This window comes from Lethenteron reissneri, chromosome 44 (genome assembly GCF_015708825.2).
Source record: "Lethenteron reissneri isolate LAM-NWPU_2019-01 chromosome 44, ASM1570882v1, whole genome shotgun sequence".
Lineage (NCBI taxonomy): Eukaryota > Metazoa > Chordata > Hyperoartia > Petromyzontiformes > Petromyzontidae > Lethenteron > Lethenteron reissneri.
The window spans coordinates 12,133,881-12,146,522 of record NC_083822.1 but is presented as its reverse complement, the minus strand read 5'-3'; the positions used below and the strand labels follow the sequence as shown (position 1 = coordinate 12,146,522).

Sequence of the window (12,642 nt, the reverse complement as noted above, 5' to 3'; positions counted from 1 at the left end):
TGACTGCAGGGATTCATCTTCTTGGTTCTTTCGGTAAAGTCACGTAATTCACAAGTAACATTACAAATGTATTTTGTAATATAATTACGTGACTTTACCGAAAGAACCAAGAAGAACGACACGGTTGTTTAATCCCTTTTCTGTCTCTTAACTCCCTGGTTAGGGCCATTCATCAACTTCTTCTCTAAACTCTGTAATTGGATAGAGTGGATTCATGTCAGTACATGTAATTCAAATCAGCAATGTGTTTATCATGAAAGTCATTAACCGTGCCCTACATCGATAACACCACAATAACTGATCAACATTCTATTGTAAATGTTATAATGCTAAAGAACCTCTTACATGAATATTGGATGTCTGTGGATTGTGCAATTTCTTATTCATTCAACCATGAATCTCTGATGCTTTGACCTGATTTCAATAAAATATAAAAACAAATATACTTGTTTGTCTTGTGTTTTTTGTTATCACAAGTAACATTACAAATGTATTTTGTAATATAATTCCTGTCAAATATTAGCTTGCGGTTATCCAAAACCATATGCCATCAACAAAATGTAAACTTCTCTAAACTGTTGAACTATTTCAACTGAAAATGCCGTTGTTACCATCATCATATGGAGCTCTCACAACTTTGCGTGTCATGAGGTGTGCTTACCATTCAAAGATATGTTCCATTAAAAGACATATATATAGATTATATCAGGATACATTACTTCGTTGGCCACAGGTAACCGGGTCATTTGCCTATCAAGTGAGGATCAGTGGTGATGCTCAAGCGGCGTTCTCCGCTGCAAGGCCCCGCGGGTCACTGACGGCCCCTGGAGGCCTTTAGTGCGGCCCCTGACACGTGGCACCCCGACAATAAAGACAAAGATCCCCCGTATAGCCTGTAACAGACTGTAGGGACAAGTGCTGTTAGCGAGCACCCATGAAGGCCGGAACGGTACACGAGAGGGTGGATGGCCAGCACCACGCTCGACCGCCTTTGTCTCCCTAGTGCGATGTTTACACATCGCAACAAGATACTCATTTGAGGCCGAGTCGACCTAGGGGAGGCCCAGGACTGGTTCAGATAATCGTCACTGGTGTTGACCGTGAGCGTGAATCGAACTCGGGCCGCCAGGTTCATAGCTCCCACCCCGACAATCGACACAGAGTGACAACACCCCCCCCCAGCCATCACCGTAATCGCACTGCTGGCAAACCCCCAATGGTTTCAAACGTGTGGTAGCACCTCGCGCTGATGATGTCTTATCGGTGAAAGTAGCCCTCCTTTGCAATTAGTGAATAACGCTGCGCTCGACAAATGCAAATGAAGCAAACGCTTCGAGCCTTAAAGCCATTCAAGAAAAAAAAAAATTGCCGAACCAAATATCAGCTCGAATTCGACTCCTGATACTACACATGCATAGATGATTCTCATAACAATCAAATCTCTCGTCGTTATTTTGCCGGTAATCTCAACTCTCATCTAACTCCATGTGTCACTGCTCTACATCGTCCTCATCCGTATCTCTCCTCTCAGCTCACCGCATCTCCATCTCTTGCCTGCATCTATTCTGTCGTGTGACGAGGGTTTATAAAAAAAAACACACACAGCGTGTAAGGGCAGGCACCAAAAAAGAAAATCTACTTAGAGCCTCCCGAAGGGGCCCGCACCACCACTGCCAAGCAATAACGATTTGTCAAACGCTAATCAGAAGCGCTATGTGAATACAACGCGCTAAAGAATATTGTGCGTACGTGGACTTCGTTGTTTCCCGTTTACAAGGGACGCTGCTGTCGGGTGATGGTTCGCACACTTGACCTGTAAACCAGAGTTTGCCTGTCCCATCTCAGCAGTTTAAACAACGGGGTAAATCTCTTAATTTCTTAGCACGTCTCTGTCCACGCAGCAGTATAAATAGGTACACCGCATCTTCTTGGTTCATTCGGTAAAGTCACGTAGAAGGGAAGCAATAAAATAATAAAAATAAAACATAATAAAATAAAATAATTCTCACGACGTTTCGGCCACAACGCAAGCAGCCGTCCTCAGGTGAAGAATGAGACATTACCAAGCTAGTTCGTTGAGTGGCAGTTCGCGTGAAGTGTGGGTGCTCTCATCTCTAAGTTTTTTGTATTTTACCAGGTAAGGGGCCATCCATTTAGTAGGTACGCAAAATCTGTCAAAACTTGACCCCCCCCCAAATCCTATAGAACGGCCGATATTGAATCCGCGTAGAAACGATCAAGGATTAATAATATTAACGTGTTTAAGCAAACAGATAGTCCACTGCCAAACTATCTAACTTATTTGAGGCCAATGTAGACAAATTATTATCGAGGCTTCACCCCCCCCCCCCCCCCCCCTTTCATGCGTACGTACTTTTCTTTTTCAGAAGCGAACTGGCCACACGTGATAGGTCAACGTAGTGGCTTATCATGTGGAAATGTATAGCAGCCAAATACTCTAAATGCACGTTGAGAGAGAGAGAAAGAGACGCAGACTGCCAATATACAGCAGCAGGCGTCAGGGTCGGGATTGAAGCCACGACCTCCTGTATACCAGGCGAGGTAGTTAACATCTCCTAGCCACTGTGGCGCCGCTTTCAAGTCGTCTGTCCAGCACGGAAGAGTAGGCAAAGCACCCTCGAATAGGGGCTCTCTATGGCTCCCTCTCGTTGACGCCCTTCTTCCAGCAGTGACATAAGCAAGTTTATTTTCAAGGCCGCGCTTAACCACGTCTTTCTCTGTGCTGACTTCATCAACGTCACGTGGCTGATGGGTCGTGAGGAATGGGTTCAGGCAAAGTGCCTGCAGCTGCTCTCTCTGCTCACCGTCTCAGATGTCCTCTTTTTAAGTTTCACCCATCGAAGCATTTCCTTCAGAGTTAAAATGTTATTTGTTTATTTACCTATTCAAAGCTTTAAACCCCTTGATTTACAGACACATGTTGCTCAAGAACTATTAAGCTATAAAACAAACTATATTAATTTGACTCAGTAAGGCCGACTCAGCTTTTTAGATATTTTTCAGTAGCGACCTGGCCACAAGTGATAGCTCAACGAAGTGGCTTATCGTGTGGAAATGTATAGCAGCCAAATACTCTCAAAGCATGTTTCTAAATGTCGAGGAAAAACCCAGAGGACCCTGAGAAAAATCTACGCCACCACGGGGAGAACATGCCAACTCCAAATATACAGCAGGTGTCAGGGTCGGGATCGCACCCACGGCCTCCTGTATACCAGGCGAGGTGGTTAACATTTCGCCACCATGGCACCCATTTTCATAGCAATCAATGTAACAACCTTTTTGTAAAACAAATCTTAGCTGGCTTGTTTACACTTTTGCGCCGACTTCAGTATTTTCTTGCTGTGGTTGTCCCACCTGATGAAGTTCGCTTGTGTTGCGATCGAAACGTCGTGATTTGTTTTATTTATTTTATTTCTACCTACGTGACTTTACCGAAAGAACCAACGAGTATACTTTTTAAAGTCTTTGTGTGGTGTCACCGATGTTTTAACAACTGCTCTGGGTCCTGGCAAGATGCTCGTATTTTAATGTGCGGTGTCGAGTCTCTGCGAAGCTTGTGTGATACCGACATGCCCTTCCACGCCGCACTTCCACCTCTACATTTACTCTGCACACGCCACTACTGAGCCCATCACGTGGTGCATTATCAGCAGCAGAATTTTTCCCACTTTCTTTTGACGTGTTCTGGTATTGTTTAAAAAAAATAACACAACTCGAGTTGACAGAATTTGATTCCTTCCCAAAAGCACTTTGTCTGTTCCAATAAAAACGACAGGCAATTGCCTGAAAACTGCCCGGTGCACTTTTGATGAAGTAAACATGTCAACAGATTGACGTCAATATTTACGCAAGCTCAATTGTATGAAGAACTGTTTGCGTTAAGGACCTAACAACATGTAAACAACAACATGATCACAAGTGAATAGTTGCAATGTGAAATCTGTATTTGCGTGAACATTTTTATTCTCTCTCAACATTGGCACTGAGTTAGTGACGATGACGTCCATTAACCAGTTGTTAATTCGTGGGAATAGGGGGAAGTCTCTGTCTGAACACGTGGTCTTCTTTACGAGTTGGCTGTGTCGATCTGTTATGGACGTGGTCGTTTTTCTGCACAAAGTACTTTCTCGTACTTTGTAATCGGGATACTGCCGAAGTGAAATAGTTAGCAGCCTGTGCTTGTAATCCAGAGGTTTGCTGCTTCGATCCCACCTCTCAGGCTCTCTCTTGAACCCCTTCACACCAGCAGCCGGCCTGCCTCAGTGAGTCAATTTGCGAGGCCAAGCCTTTTTAAAATCCTTTATATTAAGTTCACTTGCTTGCTTGCTTGCGTGCTTGCTTGCTTGCTTACGACCGTTCAAATCTATCGGTCGTTTTTTAACCCACTTCCCGTGATCCAATCGAGCTGACATTTTGCACACAGACTCGTTGTGCGTGACAATTAATTTTCGTGAAAAAAAATTCAAAAATTGTACACTGTTTAGGGAAAAAAAATTCAATATTTAATTACCAATTGCTTAATGGTGGCAGACAATTATCTGACCCATAGGTGGCAGCCATCTCAAGCCAGAGGACGAGAGGACTCTAGCCGCCCCGATGCCACGCATATAAAGGATTTATAGTGAAAAAGTTTGTTTTTACGGGTTAATTTTTTTACCTTTTGACTGGCCACATCACGAGACTTGGCCCTCAGCTTGTTGACCTGAGACTCGGCGACGTCAGCTCTCTCCTGAGCCTCATCCAGCTCGTGCTGCAGGGTGCGATACTTTGACAGGCTCACATTTGCTTGCTCCTCCTGCACCGCGGACGATGGGATGCAGCTTTTACAACGACCAAAGATTGTGGGGTTTATGGGGCCTTAACATTTTAGGGCTACACGTCCAAGATCACATTTCACCGGAGCATGGAATTGAAGATAGTAAATTAAATACCGACGCTTGTGATGTCTCACAGCAGCCACTAACGCTTTGGTGGCTGTCATTTTTTGAAATTGAAACCACTGCGTCTGCCAGATCGAATAGCTGTTTTTAATGTCCTAAGTGAAATGCAATTGCTCTGTAAATAGTGTGAATTTAATATAACATCCCAGACTGATTAATAACCTGTTGAACATCACATGTTGATTCCTCTTGAGTGAAGGATTTACGCCTATGTTTGTTATATTTAGCACTTTTTTAAGTACTGTACATTTTTATTTCCAGTTTAAATTATTTATTTCACCCGTGGTGATTTGTAAACGCAGCGTGTCGGGTAAATCGGCAGAGCCACGGTTAGTCTATCGGCTGGTCGCATGTCTGTCTGGCCAGTGTCGAAGGATAACCTTCGACAGATTGAATTGAATTAAATGATGACGTCACCCTGATGCTGCTCTATTTAAGACCGGAAGCAACAGGAGAGCTTCACCAATCTTGCCCGATGAAGCTGATTGTAATTATCAGCGAAACGTCGTACTACTCAAATTTTAAAATGCTGTTGATTCTCTCTTCAGCACACCGGTGGGCTAAAGAAGTCAATCAATTTGTTCTTTGAAACCGTGACACATGTTTTACTGTTTGGCCGTGTCGGGTGGTGGAGGGTTACGACACATTTATAAATAATGCGATCTCACCCAAAAACATATATTATGAATAAACGTTTTTTGTCAAAGTGCAACATTGTAACTGTGTTCGGTGGAGCCCCAGTAGAAGTGATCTGTCTGGGCATTGTTACAACTCACAGCTTCCTCTGAATGTCTCTTATAAGCTTTGACTTTAAGCTGTAGCTTGTCAACCAGATCCTGCAGACGCAGCAAATTCTTACGGTCTTCTTCAGCCTGTGGATATATCGCAGCACCCTTGAACTCAAGCAATGCTTAAAATCTATGAGAATACATCATGGTAAATGTCTATTGTTGCGTTTATCGCAATACTGCTCACAGCAGTTACCTGAAAGGAGAGTTCCTTGATTTTGGATTCGTACTTTCGTGTCCCCTTGACGGCTTCAGAATTCCGTCTTTGTCCAGCGTCAACTTCAGCCTCCAACTCGTGCACCTGGGAAACATAAATTGTATCGGTGCTGCCTTGGTGTGTTTATTTCAAACAAGCATATGCCTCCCTTACAGAAATACACTGACTTAGACATGAGTGGCGTGTCACATGGCATGGAATCTATCTCGGTTTAAAGATGCAGCAATGTACAAAGAGGAAATGGAAAGACCACTGGCTGCAGATTTCGTGAAGAGAAAGAGTCATGCATCACCAGTCCAAAAGGCCAAAGCACTATCAGAGGAATCTCTGAAGTTGGGTATCAACTATTTCTGAAAATTCCAAATTCCTCTGACAGTACTCAACCAAGTGTCAGTAGAGGATGACGACTGGTGACTTCCCACAAAATGTGGAGTCACTTATCGCAGATGCGTGACGGACTGAGTCAACTCTGCTTGGCATTTGAACCCAGTAGCGATTAAATCCTCTATCTCGGTAATTTAATGTACATAATGAGATACAGAGATGGATATCGACTAACATTAGTTCCAGTTTTATAGTGTTGGTCTTTTATCAATCCACTACTGCAGATATTCCTCTCGACACTGCGTTGTCACGGGGGTAGTTTGGCCATACTTCACCACGCTGGTCAATACGGGTTAGTGAAGGAAGGAATCCAGGACTGGCTTGAATATCACTCATCCTGGATGTCATCAGTGAAACAGCGATCGAACCCAGGTCACTAGGTTTGTAGCGCAGTGTACCGACCACTGCGCCATTGCTCCATCCCCCAGCAGTACGCTAACACATCCGACGGGATAATTACCCTGGCCTCGAGCTTCTGAATGTGCTTCTTGCCGCCCTTCATCGCGATCTGCTCGGCCTCGTCCAGCCTGTGCTGCAGATCCTTCACCGTCTGCTCCATGTTCTTCTTCATCCTCTCGAGATGGGCGCTCGTGTCCTGCTCCTTCTTCAGTTCCTCTGCCATCATGGCGGCCTGGCCAAACGGGACGGCAATTCGTCACGACGCGACTTAATAAAGACACTGACATCGCGAGAATGCTCGCGTGCGTATGGTGGACTTCTTTCATAATCAACGTTTTTGGGTTTAGATCGCGTTATTTATAAATGTGTCGTAACCCTCCACCACCCGACACGGCCAATCAGCAAAAAAGTGTCACGTTGACAAAAGACAAATAGTTCACTGCTTTAGCCCACCGGTGTGTTGAAGCGTGAAACCACAACATTTACAATTTACCATTCTGGCGAATTGCCCGATGATGCTGGATGCAATTACCAGCGAAACGTCGTACTCAAATTGTAACACATTTATAAATAACGCTATCTAAACCCAAAAACGTTGATTATGAATAATATTGGTCGCGAAAGCCTCCTACGTGTTAAATGGACTTCTTTCGCACCGCACGTAGCCGACCGTGCCAATCGGACTCGTAACGTGGACGTTCGTATCACGTGATGTTGTTTCGTGGGCAACGGTATCAGTGGAGTTTGCTCTGCCCCCAGCGGAACGTTCAACATTGAACGGAGCGATGCGGTTGCTCACGTCAGTGATGGCCTTCTTGGCCTTCTCCTCCGAGCTTCTCGACTCCAGGAGCGCTTCCTCAGCCTCAGACTGAAGTTGGAAAAGGTCGCTTTCTAGTTTTTTCTTCGAATTTATCAAACACATATTCTGAAAAAAAAGAACGACGTGACGGCACATGTTTGTATATGCACATGTCAATAATTATTATTCACAATAAAAAAAATTGTTCATCAAGAAACCTTTTTTTTTATTCTGATCGAGCCACAACTCTTAACCACTCCATCACTATGCCCTTTGAACCCATTGACGAAAATGTCATCTATTATATAGTTTTCATTTAAAGGCCACAAAGTTATCGATAAACGTGTTAAGTATTCTACATATTAACTTGGAATTCTTTGTATCGTATATTTTGAAAAACGCTTTTTTTGCAAACATGTTTAGATTCATCGTACAAAGTATTAACGGTACATACAGGATGCCGAACCTACAATAACTCACGTCACCGATAAACCAGGACTACAAGCCTGTGTATTAAAACATATATCTACCATTGAGCTAATTCACAGTATTATTGTTGTTGTTGTTGACTTACAGCCATCTGTCAATCCAATGCTGGATTAAGCCCCCCCCCCCCTTCCCCATGCCAACTCATTCAGGGCGCTCTGTGATCACTCCACCACCGCCACCGTCACACTGATTAGCACGGGCTGGCGAATTTGGGAGGACTGCCCAGTCCCGGTTCAGATATCAAATCGCCACAAATGGGCAGCAATCGAGTTGGGGTCACTGGGTTTGCGCCGCAGTGTGCCAACCCACGGTTCCAATGCGCCACCAATACGGAAAAAAATCACTGCGTCTTTACACGCTTCAGTTTTTCCCATCACGATGAGAACCTGGCTCCTATAAGTGTGGCATATTTTAATTACTTGTCCATAATACGGATCAATGCTACATTATACTTGTTTCAAGCGCGATTACAGTATTGTATAAAATATATTTTTACAAAATTGATATATCTAAAATATCTGCACTGTCTAAGATTTTATTGTTTTGTCTCATCCATGCTGTGTTCAACCAGCGCGGCAAGTGAAAACAGGCCCCAAACACTCTTTCTCTCCCTCTGGTCATTTCTCTTTCGAATTTCTTATAATATTTCTCAAATCAAGACTTGCTGCAACGCTTGTTCACGACACATTCACTCGCCCCGCGGGGTCCCCTTGGGCCTGTGCACAGAAATGGCGCGTTATGTTTTTACCCTTCAAACCCCACGCCTGATATTACAGTGGAAGAATTCAGATGTACTGCGTGTCACTCATCAAACACATTTAGTCGTGTGTGAGAGTGAGAGAGTGTGTGTTGTGTGTGTTCATGGTCATTTGAGACCGGAATCAATCAGTCAAGCACCACCGTTTGAGCTTCACGATTAATCACGGGAATTATACGAATTTGTATTATTACACGCTTTTTATTTAACTCACTCTGTCTGTTGTTGTCGTATCCTCAAATCTTGTAACTCAATTTTTACCCACTTCCCAATGTGATATCGACTGCAAACTTGGTATACGTATGTCATACTGATGACAATACAATATTCTATCATAAAAATAAAAAATAAACATGTTTAAACAATCTTTTTTATATGTTTTGTTTCGGCTTTGGTCTAATTGTCCACGCTCAACTAACGTTGGCTGTAATTGCCCACAGCCCCCTTACGTTGTGGCAAGCTTCGGGGCCACTTCCTGGAGTCGTGGAGTTCTGCCATTACTCGTACGGTACATTTAATTAAAGCGTGATTTTTAAACATTTAACATTTTTGTCGTTGCCTGTGAATGCAGCAGCTGCACTCGCTCGGTGGTGGCAAGCAGCTCTTGCTCTGACACCCTCCTGGACTTCTCCGTCTGCTCAAGGGCGCTCCGCGTCTCCTCGATCTCGGCCTGCAGGAGGTCGCTGCGGCGACGCATCATCGCGTTCTGCTCCGTCAAGTCCTCGTTGCCGTGCAGCGCCTCGTCCAAATGCACCTGAAGATCCTGGAATCGGGGCACATTTGAAAGAGAGGGGTGGGGGGAAAAAATTTGAGATAAATGTGCGCGGTGTTGCTTTTTTGTTGCTGTTGATAATGCCACCGCGAGTGGAAGCATCTACCCACGAGAGCTGTGGTTCTAACCTTGACTGCAGCCTTGCACCCCATGGGTTCTCCATCGCTATGGGAGGGGTGGGGCTGGGTGGAGAGGGGAGGGTGGGGAGGGGCTGGGTGGGGAGGGTGGGGCTGGGTGAGGAGGGGAGGGTGGGAAGGGGCTGGGTGGGGAGGGGAGAGGAGGGTGGCGCTGGGTGGGGAGGGTGGGGCTGGGTGGGGATGGGAGGGTGGGGAGGGGCTGGGTGGGGAGGGTGGGGAGGGACTGGGTGGGGAGAGTGGGGCTGGGTGGGGGAGGGGTGGGGTTGGGTAGGGAAAGGCTGGTCACCCCGTGGTGCCCTTATAAAACTCAACGTTTAACCTACTCACGCCGGCTTGTGCCCCCCCTCACAGTCGGGCATATTTGCGGAATACACCACGCCGCCCTTGACCCTGGCCATTGACCGAGCAACCCAACGTTCCTACCAGCTCCCTCCGCAGGAATGTGTTATATTAGTATGCAGGAACACATTTTGTACCCGGCAACAACAACACCACCACGGTGTTTCTAATTTTAGCACCCTCAGTCACTTCTGCCCCTGCTCGGGCACCTTGCAGGCCACCTTGAGCTGTGTGTGTGTGTCTGCAAATGCGTGACCTTCATAGGTGCTGCTCGCTAACAGCACTTGCCCCAACAGTCTGCTAAGGCTACACGGGGGAACCTTTGTCTTTGGTGGCAAACGGCAGTGTAGCGGTTAGCGCCCTGAGCCTACGAACCCGACGAAGCCGAGTTCAATCCCCGCTCACGGCCACCACAACACCAGTGACGATTATTCTGAACCGGTTCCTAGGTCGACTCAACCTCAAATGTGTATCTGGTGCGGTCTGGAATCATCACCACTGGGGGAGACAAAGGCAGCGAGGCGTGGTGTTAACCACCCAACCCCTCGTGTGCCATAGTGCCTTGCCTTCATAGGTGCTACTCGCAACTGTACTTGCCCCAACAGTAAGTTAAGGCTATAGGGGGATCTTTGTATTTGTGCAAATGCATGGCCCGCCAAAGGGCCGTTCAACCCTCAGTCAGGAAATGATTTCCCCAGCCCTACCATAGAGCCAACAACAACCACTCTTGGCATCCCACAAAGTTGTACTTGTTTTTTTATCAACCAATAGGGATGATTAGTTACATTGAACAAATATTTCAGTGAAAAGGCCCAACCAAGGTAGAGGTGCAGTCTTACACAAAGAAAGCCAGGCTCTGTACTTGTAACGTGTCAAATAAAGGCTGGTGAATGATGCACTGAGCAATACCTTCATTTGGTTCTGCGCGTTGCGCAGGTGCTTCTGAGACTCGGCCGCCTGCCTGTTGGCGTGGTTGAGCTGGATTTCCATCTCGTTGAGGTCTCCCTCCATCTTCTTCTTCAGCCTGAGGGCCTCGTTCCTGCTCTTGGTCTCTGAGTCGAGCGTCGCCTGCATGGACTCCACGGTGCGCTGGAAGCCCCTCTTGATCTGGTCGATTTCCTCGTCCTTCTCGGCGATCTTGCGGTCGACCTCTGCCTTCACCTGGTTCAACTCGAGCTGCACCCGGAGAATCTTGCCTCCCTCGTGCTCCAGAGAAGCCTGTAATCAAACATTAAAACCGCAATTTCTTGCGTTATTAATATTTAATACTAGATAGCCATTGATTTGAAATTTAATGTAATAAAAAAACGTCCTTGAAGTTATATATTTGCGTATATATTTTTCTTATTATAGCCCCGTGGTTTATAATAGAATATCCGAATCAATCTAAAAAAAAACATTTATATTTTTCCTCGTTATTCCGGCACTGTTATTGATGAACGTGTTGACGTTTTTGTAATGCAATTTACAGTGGTTCTGCAGAAACTGCAGATGATGCGGTTGATAATGGAGGCCGCGGGACACGCGCTCACACTTCGGCGTTCACCTCCGCTTCCTCGAGAGAGGCCTGCAGGCCCGCCTGGTCTTGCTCGAGCTGCTTCCTGTACTTGTCCAGCTCGTGTACATTCTTACCACTCTCTCCGAGTTGTTCGGTTAAGTCAAAAATCTCTTCTGAAACTCAAAAAAAGTTCACATTTAATTCATCGATTCAGACGTACAAAGGGAAACGACTCTCCGGTGCGTTATTCGAGGCGCTACCACGTGTTGTATGCACGTCGGACTTCTTTTGCACCGTACGTAACCAACCGTGCTAATCGGAGGTGCGGTATCATTTGGCGCGGTGTCTGAAATTTCCCTCTTAGCGCGGGAGTCGTTCCTGAAAAAGCTCCCAGCACGTGCAGCGAAGCGACGGACATCGTTGCCAAGCGTCACGTGGTGCTGCCCCGAAAATCACACCGCAGAGCGCGAGAGCCGACGCGGTGGAAGAGCGAAATGGCATTTTTTTTAAATCACAAAAACGGATGTAATTATTTCAGTCGGCAATAGGACAATGATGCGCTCGCAAGACAACGCGTTACTACCCTGGAGGTTCTTGTTCTCTCGCTTGACTGTCTCAAGTTGATCCAGCGCCTCCTCGTACGCGTTCTTAATCTTAAACAGCTCCGTGCTGAGCGAGCGTGCTTCCTTCTGGGACCCCTCGAGCTCAGCCTGGCTTTCCTCGCACTTATGTTTCCACTCGGACATAACCTGGATGACAATTACATGGCCATCATCCAAAGAAGCACAGCGGCACAACTTTATCCACTCGTGCGCAATATGTGCCTCTGCGCCGTTTCGTTGTGACATATTTTTTTAATGGAATGAAATGTTTCATTTACAGCCCTTTGTAAGCCCACCGTCATGTGAAGCCTCCGCTTTGCTGCGTCAGTCGTGGGGTTTGGTTGACCATACTTCAAATACATATCGGTGATCAACCACATCAGGACTGTATTAAAAATAAGAATAGGTTTTACCCCTTTTTGGCAATAAAACAGGAGTTGTTAAGATGTTTAAACACCAAATAAATACCTTTTGCAAGGAATCAAGTCTGCATTAACCGC

The 12,642-nt window shown here is 45.8% G+C and overlaps 1 protein-coding gene across 1 annotated transcript in view; it reads right to left on the bottom strand.

Annotated features, from left to right (window-relative positions):
- The window catches only part of LOC133353661 (myosin-4-like), a 44,473-nt gene that overhangs the window by 761 nt on the left and 31,070 nt on the right, over positions 1 to 12,642 (bottom strand). The window contains exons 30-38 of the mRNA XM_061570083.1: positions 12,124 to 12,289; positions 11,589 to 11,713; positions 10,952 to 11,260; positions 9,354 to 9,557; positions 7,549 to 7,674; positions 6,811 to 6,981; positions 5,946 to 6,050; positions 5,738 to 5,833; positions 4,679 to 4,816 (exon numbers count right to left, since the gene is read on the bottom strand). Coding sequence (XP_061426067.1) covers positions 4,679 to 4,816; positions 5,738 to 5,833; positions 5,946 to 6,050; positions 6,811 to 6,981; positions 7,549 to 7,674; positions 9,354 to 9,557; positions 10,952 to 11,260; positions 11,589 to 11,713; positions 12,124 to 12,289 — 1,440 coding nt within the window. The remainder of the gene's footprint in view (positions 1 to 4,678; positions 4,817 to 5,737; positions 5,834 to 5,945; positions 6,051 to 6,810; positions 6,982 to 7,548; positions 7,675 to 9,353; positions 9,558 to 10,951; positions 11,261 to 11,588; positions 11,714 to 12,123; positions 12,290 to 12,642) is intronic.